The sequence below is a fragment of the Falco peregrinus genome, chromosome 13 (assembly GCF_023634155.1).
Source record: "Falco peregrinus isolate bFalPer1 chromosome 13, bFalPer1.pri, whole genome shotgun sequence".
Classification (NCBI taxonomy): Eukaryota; Metazoa; Chordata; class Aves; order Falconiformes; family Falconidae; genus Falco; species Falco peregrinus.
In genome coordinates this window covers 24,455,245-24,463,586 of record NC_073733.1, presented here as the reverse complement: position 1 = coordinate 24,463,586, position 8,342 = coordinate 24,455,245, and the positions used below count along the sequence as shown (strand labels likewise).

Here is an 8,342-nt window from a genome sequence, read left to right as displayed (position 1 = left end):
GCTCCTGAGATGAGAGCTGTTCTCAAAATCCACAAAAACCAGGTGCTGAAACTGTCTCTGCTGTTGTGTTTTGGTCCTTAGGGGCAAATTGATTTACCCTGGAGAAGAATCACTAAACTAGTGTCAGTGTTTCTGGGAATAAGAATGTTTTCTTCTACAGAAGTCTCACTAGCATGGAGTACCAGTTGGTATGAAATGAATTTGTACTTATCTGTGCCTTTATAGCACTTTTCAGCAGAGAATTTAGCAAATGAGCAAAGTGTGGCTGCTTCTTACCACCATCCTGCAAAGTTAAGTGAATATTCACATTTTAGAGCTGGGACACTGGAGTACTGGGGAAGGCAACAATGTAGCTGGACAACATCCACCTCAAGAGCAGAATCTGTATGTCTTGCTCTCATCCAGTTGCTCTAAGAGCCATGGCATGCCCCTGTCTCCCTGAGCAAGAGGCTGTCAGTGCTTCTGCCAGCCTGCTCTTCCAGCCCTCAGCCTGCAGCCCCTTGTGTGGTTAGAGATCACTGTGGGTGCTGCTCCTGAAGCTGGATTTAGGTCTGGGTCTTAAAAGGGAAGTCTGTAAGGCAAAACAAAGTGAATGTTGCTTGGGGACCAGTATATAGAGGTGGTACTGGTGCTACCATGCTTCACCCAGTTCCCATGCCATGATGGGTTGGGCTGTGGCAAGATCCAAGCGGTCCCTCTGTCCGTCCTTTCCTCCTCCTCCTCCTCCTTCCCCTCCCTCTTCCCTCCCTCCGCCCCCAGGGAGGCTGTCCTAGCTTTTTCTTTTTTAATTCTTTATCTTTTCCACCCTCTCAGCTGTACTCATAACTCTTAATCTAGCTGGCCTTGCAACAAACAGCAGCCCAAGAGACACAGAGCAGGAACCGAAGCAGCATGATAGCTCAAGGCATCTCTGGGCTCATGCGACCCTTGAGAAGTAGACTGAACGTGAGCAAAATCCGCTTGATTTATCTCTGTGGGATGACTGAGCAGCATCGCACACCCACCAGGCAGGGGTCAGAGAGACGCTTCAGCTCCACGAACAAGCTCCGGGATGCTCCTGGGGAATTGAGGCGAGTAAAATGCTGAGCCATACCTTGCTGCACCTGGAAAGGCCTTTTCAGGAGGGGCACACACTTGCTGCTGCCTCGCTCCACAGAAGGGAGGAGAGGCCAGTGCAAAGCGTGACCACCTGCCCCTCTGCGAGAGGTGGTGGGTGAGGAAGTGTAGGCTCAGTAGATGCTGACAGCAGGAAGGAGGTGGAGGGAGCTGGTCTGAGAGGTGCTGCTCCCTGCTTCTAGAGCTGTGGAGCCCACAGATAGCAGCCTGGAGCTAGAGCATGAGGATGATGATGTGGCACAGGAGTCCATTGACCACCAGGACCCAGTCACTGGCCTTTGAGGAACGGGGATGGTGGGCAAGGTGTGTTGGGCAGCTGGGCCATGAGCCTGCTGTATTCCTGCTGTGGGGAAGCTGGGGTGACCTTGGGGTTGCTCTGGAAATTGCAGATTCTCTTGGGTTTCTTGTCCCTGCTGAGCTGCAGCTCCAGGGAGCAAAATGCTCTCTTCAGGTTGTGGGAAGGCACACTGCAAGCTCTTGCTCCTCGCTGGTGAGCTGCCCTGGCTGGGGAGATGGAGGAGAGGGCTCAGGCTCTGGGGTGCTGGTGGTCGGTGCGAGGGGCCGTGGGGAGCCTGCAGCACGGCTGTCTTGCCAGCTCTGGAGGCTGGTGCCTTGCGCTGGCTTTGCTGGGGCTGCTTGCTCAGGGCAGGATGTGCAGCTCGGTGTGGTGGCCGAGTTTGTCAGTTGAACTCTGTGGCGGAAGCAGGTCAGAAGCTTGCGTTTAGAAATGCCTCTAAACGCGTTTGGTCCCTGCCAGGGTGGAGGACTCCCGGAAGGGCAGGCTTTTGCCTCTTTAGGGCCCTGGCTGACAGTCCTTTGGGAGGCAGCCCTGAAGGGCAAAGTGCTCCTGGAAGGCTGGGCAACCTTCGAGAAAATAGTGAAGGCGCGGGAATGGGCTGGTCCTTGTGTGCCAGAAGGATGGGGCTGACCAGAGACTGCCTGGCACAGGGTACTCATCCCTATTTCTACAGCAGGAGCTGCTGCAGACTCCCTGCCAGTCTTTCCTCTGTTCCTTAGGGATAATTCAGAAGGAGATTACGTTTCTCTGAGCAAAATAAAGGGCATTTGTAGATCTGCTAGACCAGTATGATCTGGGTCAGACTGTAATCTGCTAGACACTGAGAAAAAGACCCAAGCAACATCACAGAAAATATAATAAACCATTTTGCTATCTGACCTTAGAGAAAAGTTATGCTGATAACCTTGCTTAATGGGAGTTATGAAGACTCCTTACCAATGGGTTTTCTTTCAGATTGGTTTGTTGCTTATGAAGGTATCTCTGGCAGTACTTTAGGCATCTTGCTGTTCCATATGACATTGGAGAGTATCTCTTGGAGAGAAACACCAACAGGGAGAAAAATAACCTTCTTGAAACCCCTTCACTAGTTCCTTGTATCACAGAAAGTTTGAGATTTGTTTCTTTTTAAGGTGGATTATCAGTTGGCATGTGCTGAACTTGCACTGTCGAGTTTGTGACATCCTGATGTGATCTTTCCAGAGATCTGATTGTGTGTCCTGTACCAGAACTGCCATTGTAGAATAGTTCAGCCTAAATTAGGCAAAATTTAGTCTAACCAGTTCTGAGTCGTTCTTAAAATCCTGGCTCAAAATTATTTTCTTAACAAAATGTGAAAAGAATTTCTTCACATTTTCAAAAGTGCCAACGCACAAATCCAAAAGTAAAGAGAAAAGCTGCAGTCTTCCTTTCCAGGCTCTCCTGAAGCCTTAGGTACCCAAAGCAGGTGGCCTCCAGAGGAGACTCGAGCCTGGGACTGATCTGGGGGACAACTAGGCCAGTACATGAGTGGGTTTGGGGGAGATGACTGGACTGAACAGTGAAAAAAGCTAGTAATTGGGCTGTGTTTATGCCCCCAGCAGAGGCACTTGTACTAAGAACACAGACAAACAGCTTTATTTTCCTCTACAAGCAGCAATGAGAGAGAAGCTGCTTGCGGGTGCTGTGTCATGGTCTGGAATGCTTGGCATCATCCCTGCTCTCTCAAAGGGTGAACTGCTGCACCCAGGCTTGTTCTACTTCATGCAGGGGGTCTGGGCAATGGCACCTGTGCTTCTTACATCTAACTGGATACTCCATGTGCCACCCTGGCTGCAGCTCGGCTGTCTCGGGGTCACTTAACTCACAGCAACGTTCAAAGCAGGGCTGTGTCCAGGGGCAGCTGCAGGGACTGTGTACCCCTGGCATTTGTGGGACACCGGTGTGGACATCCTCCTGGGACTGATGTCAGCTGAAGCTCTAGGTGCCTCAAAGGTAACGCAAATGAAGTTTCTGTCGATCAGTGTGTGTGCAGCTTTGGGGGTTGCTGGCTCCAGCACTGTGCTTGCAGGCAGGCAGCTTGTATTACCCTGTGGAAGAACGCATTGAGTTGCAGCACTAAGTGAAGTCCTATGGCTTTACCATTTCTATTGTGAAACAAATTATTTCACTCATAACAAAACAAAACCAAACCAAAAAAACCCCACAGTGTTCCCAGGAAACCTTCCTCTTTTGACATTAAAATGAAATAAATAGGTCTAATCCATCAAAACATCAGGATGGTTGTTTTGTTTTGGCATTTGAGAACTAGTCTTTAAATTGCTCATTTACACAGAAACATCTCTGGTGTCTCTGTGAAGGAGGCTGAAATGTCAAAGATGTTCTTTGGCTGTTGCTTTGTGAAATAGGGTGGTCCTGCTTGCCGGCGCACGACTGGGGAAACTCTTCCCTCTGCAGCACGGTCTCGGTGCTGGCTTCGCAGCTGTTCTCATAACCAGGGACCTGTTGTAGATGAATGACCCAGGCATTGTTTTCTGCTGGAGCTTTCTGAAAAACAGGAAGCAGGGCTCCTGAGATGAAGGCACAGCGGCCCCTGTGCTCTGCTCTGGCTAGCTGAATCGGGATGTAAATAGAAACTGAAAGGCAGAGAAAGCAAAAAATAATGTATCATCTCTTTTCTCTGCTTCCAAAATCTGATGGAATATGAGGATTGGTTTTCCAAAGAGATAGTTGTTTGGAATTTTCTGCACCTGAATTTTTGATGATGAAGACCATGTGACAACATTTTAAGAACCAGCATCCTTAATCACTTAAAGACATACTGCAGTGACTTGTCAGCAGGTAGGTGGGGTTAGATAGTGATTGTGACATATGTGAAGCAGAACGAACAAGACCTGCAAACTTGGAGGAGACTGTTTCTCCCCCCATTTTCCATTACATTTTTATAGGAATTCTTTCCTGTCTCATATTCAGCTGGATATTCTTTTACTGGAAGAAGCTGGATGCTGCTTCACTCAGTCTTGTGTAAATGGGAAAAACAAGGGGACTTTAAGCGTGGCCAGTTCTCACTGCAAAATTTAGACTCTCTTCAAGGCTGTGGTTGGTTCTTCCTACGCCAGAAGCGACAGCAGTGAGGCCATGGGGCAGCACGGGCACTGCTAGTGCTCAGTGTTTATCAGGGCCGTGGGAGACAGAGGTGGGTCTCTGTAGAGCCACAGAGGAGCGGGGTGTGTGGTCAGCTTGATGGAAAAGGGTGGACCCAGCTCCTGCCACCGGACAGTGTAATGTCCTGGGCTTGGAGATGATGGGCACTGGGGCAGTGCCACACAGAATGGTACTGGGCAAATACTCACTGCCTCCAGGGCACTGCCCTGCTTCAGCACAGGAGGTGGGACCTTTGGGCAGGTGGGACCTCCTGCTTCTGAGTGACCATTTGGACATGTACACCAAGAAAAAACACACGGCTCATCTGCTTCCCCTGGCAAAGATAACAGATGGTTTCAGAAAGTACTGTTGTGGTGAGAAATCCCTGATGTGGCTGTTCAGGGTGGCAGCCTTCTCCGTGCTGATGGGGAGAGCCTTGTCTGGAGGAGATGAAGTGGATGCTGTTTCCCTCTTACCTGTCAATGGGGTTTCCGCAAGTCAGCACTAATTGATGCTGATGGCCTTGTTCTTAACTCTCTACCAGATTAAATCTTGCAGGCTGTCAAAATGACTAGCAATCCCTCCTGAGGAGGGATCACAGCAGCTGTGGAGGGGTGACTTGGCACGGTTGCTCTGTAAGCTGGGGCTGAGCATGTCCCATCACAAGGCTCCCTGTGACCGAGTGGGCGCTGCGTGGAAGAGCAAGCAGCAGAAAAGGAGCAGTCATCAAGTAATCCCCTTGGGAAGGAGAAACGAGATGTGAATGACAACAGCCCTTATTGCATGATTAGTATCTGATTGTGAGCACTTTTCTTGTTATTACCTTGCTCCATCCAGACTAACACCCAGGCCCAGGACTTGCAAATGCTCCCTCTGCCAGCCAGCACCAGCAGAGGCAACAGGTGCAGGGCACCTGCACTTGTTCGTGAGCAGTTAAATGTTTATTCTGAGGGACATTTGATAAAGTAGAAAATATTTTGGGTCAACTCAGATTTGCCTGCCACTGAGAATTGATAATCTGAATCTTTTCTGACATGCGTGGTGTAATCCTTCTAGGAAGTGTTTGTGGGCACATTTGCCCCCAAGTGCCATGTCTGTAGCGCTCAGCCAAAAGACCTCAGCAGTGGATGTGCAGGGAAGGGTGGGCTCCTGATTTTTGCAAACCTGTCTTGCAGCTCTGCGGACCAGGTGATGGTGCATTTTATAAATCGTGATGGAGAACGACTTACGGCCACAGCCAAAGAAGGGGAGAGTTTGCTGGAAGTCGTAGTCAATCAAAACTTGGCCATCGATGGATTTGGTAGGTGTTGGACAAAGGTATGTGTTCTTAGGATTTATGTGTCTGTGCTGTGACCAGTGGGTACCTGGGAATAGTGCAGCTGGATGTGGGCCACTGTGTTCTGGTGAGTCCATGAAGCAAGCTTCTCCCCACTGACAGCTGCTCGCTGGGCTGGCTTACCACGCTGAGCTGGCAGCGTGACTTCCACGCTCTCACTGCTGGGATTCCAGCAGCCTGCGTAAATGCGTTTGGCTGGTTAGAGTTGGCTTACAAATTTGAAAATGGATTGTGATCCTTCCAGAGAAGAGGCAGGCTGAAATCTGCATCCACCTATTGTGTTCTCCAGCATCTCTTTTGACGTGCTGCAGGTCTGTTAAAGGACCTTTTCTTGCACTGTTCCTGAAGATGCTCTCTCTCACCCCCTTGTTTTTCCTGATTTGCTGTCACTCCCTCATTTCTCCACCAGGTGCATGTGAAGGGACACTAGCCTGCTCTACCTGTCACCTCATCTTTGAGAAGGACACCTTCCAAAAGCTGGATGCCGCCTCAGATGAAGAGCTGGACATGCTGGACTTGGCGTATGGACTCACAGAGACGTAAGCCTCCCCACTGACTGCAGCAGATTACCAGGTCCCTGAGGCAGGCTCTCAGCACATGGCACCTGTTTCCAAGGGGACAGGACATATTCTGTGTTATGGTTGTGCCTCTAGAGCTGCTTTTTCTTGGGGGACAGGCAACCTCTAACAGGAGGTTTAGTGAAATCCCAGCCTGGGCCAGACATCCCAATGTGGGTAGGGGTTTCTTCTTTCACTGTGGGAACAGATGATCCTCACGTAATGTTTTTTCCTCAGATCTCGCCTTGGCTGCCAGGTGTGCATTAAGAAGTCGATGGATGGTCTGACAGTGAGGGTCCCCATGGATGTAGCAGACATCAGGAGGCAGCAGGAGGTTGGAAAGCGAAGCAAACAGTAGCTGGGAACAGCTCCTGCACAGCTGTGTTCTCATTCGAGGTGTGGCATGGTACTTTGCTTTTGATTAGCACTATTGCTTTTTGTGCCTGGCTTGCAGTAGACTGTAGAGGTCTGATTTGGTGTAAATGCCTGTTCAGCAAACGTCTTATTTAAACAAAGCTTAATGCTAGAGTCTTTGGTATGTGTTTTAAGTTAAGTGCTTAAGTGCTGTGCTGAATACAACTGGACTAAAGCTTACACTGGCTTTACATTTCCCTGGGTGGGTGACAGTAAACATCTGTGCTGTATGTTACTCATCCTCTCCTTTGAAATTTAAGGAATTCTGCTATTCTAAGTAGCTGTCTGGATTTTTGAAAGGCTTGCGCCTTTAACTGTAGAGCAGAATTCTCCCAGTTTGGGAAGCTTAAGACAAGGGAGCTGTTCCAAATACAAGATGGTGTGCTGACTGGCTTGGTGATGTAGGCTTGACTGTAGCAAGAATGTCGTGATGATCATTTGAATGCTGACATTTCCTATGAGAGGGAAACGCTTCCTATGATTTTGAGTGTCATGTTACTGAATTGTTATCTGTTATGACCTGCTACTTTCTCCAAATATTAAATTTTCCCACTGCTATACTACCACATACATAAAATAAAATTCTAATAATCAGGCTTTCAGACCTATGAGATACACTTTTCTGGTAACAAGAGCCTGGCTGGAACAGAATGCGTTAGATGGAAATTTAGGTATAATATCCTGTTGTCCCAGTTTACTTGACTGGATTTTTCCGCTCGTGTTTGAGTGAATGTGTCAAACTTGCCATCTAAATGCTGTAGAGAACCCATGAGCTGTAACTGAGTTTTCCAAGCAGAATTCTGCACAGAAACATTTCCTGTGGATTTAGTTAAAACCTAGGCTATACTTAGCAACCAATTTAAACCAACAAGTTACTGTTCTTATGCAGGGTATCAACCCCATAAAAGACGTACACATTTTAAAAATGCTTATCTTATGCTAAAGCATTCACAGTTTTATCTGGTGTAAATTGCAGAGTTTTGTTTGGGGGGGCGTACATGATGACTGCCCCGCGTGGGAGACCAGGAGCTGCCCTGTGCCTGTCGCAGCCTCTTCCAGCTGGCTCTGACACCAGTGAAAACCCCCCTTTGCACAGCAAAATTTCGGTTGGTCAGAGGGGCACGTGTCACTTGTGCTCAGATATACTTAAGAAAGAATGATGGCTGCTAGGAGTGGGGGACACAAGGGACATGCACTAGAGGAGGCACAGGAGCGGTGTGGGAGGCAGGGGAAGAGGATAGTGTTGGTGACCCAGCCATGGAAGGAGGTGCTCTGTCCCAGGGGAGGCATACCTCTGGAGGGTCTGCCACCCATCAACAATCCACACTAGGGCAGGGGCACCCCTGGGGGACTTGAGGCCCCAGGAGGACCAGTGCTTGATCAGAGGTAGCAATTAAGAAATGAGAAGCACTGGAAATAAATAAGTAAGAAGCCAGGACTAGCAGAAGGAAATGTTATGCACGCATCTTGACCTCCTGTGCCACCTCTTCCCTCATGGGAG

General features: G+C 49.0%; 1 protein-coding gene across 1 annotated transcript; it reads left to right on the top strand.

The window, feature by feature from the left end:
- The first annotated feature begins 846 nt into the window (after nt 1-846).
- LOC101916564 (adrenodoxin, mitochondrial-like) lies at nt 847-7,743 on the top strand. Its single transcript, XM_005229169.4, has 4 exons — nt 847-1,070; nt 5,710-5,834; nt 6,280-6,409; nt 6,665-7,743. Exons 1-4 carry the CDS (start codon nt 892-894, stop codon nt 6,783-6,785), a joined length of 555 nt encoding a protein of 184 aa, XP_005229226.1. The 5' UTR covers nt 847-891; the 3' UTR covers nt 6,786-7,743.
- Nucleotides 7,744-8,342: the final 599 nt, after the last annotated feature.

Bases quoted from the DNA above. Each gene is read 5' to 3' on its own strand.
- LOC101916564 (XM_005229169.4), top strand. From the start codon at position 892: ATGATAGCTCAAGGCATCTCTGGGCTCATGCGACCCTTGAGAAGTAGA. The intron at 1,071-5,709 runs GCGAGTAAAATG...CCTGTCTTGCAG, and splicing joins GATGCTCCTGGGGAATTGAG to CTCTGCGGACCAGGTGATGG. The intron at 5,835-6,279 runs GTAGGTGTTGGA...TTTCTCCACCAG, and splicing joins CTTGGCCATCGATGGATTTG to GTGCATGTGAAGGGACACTA.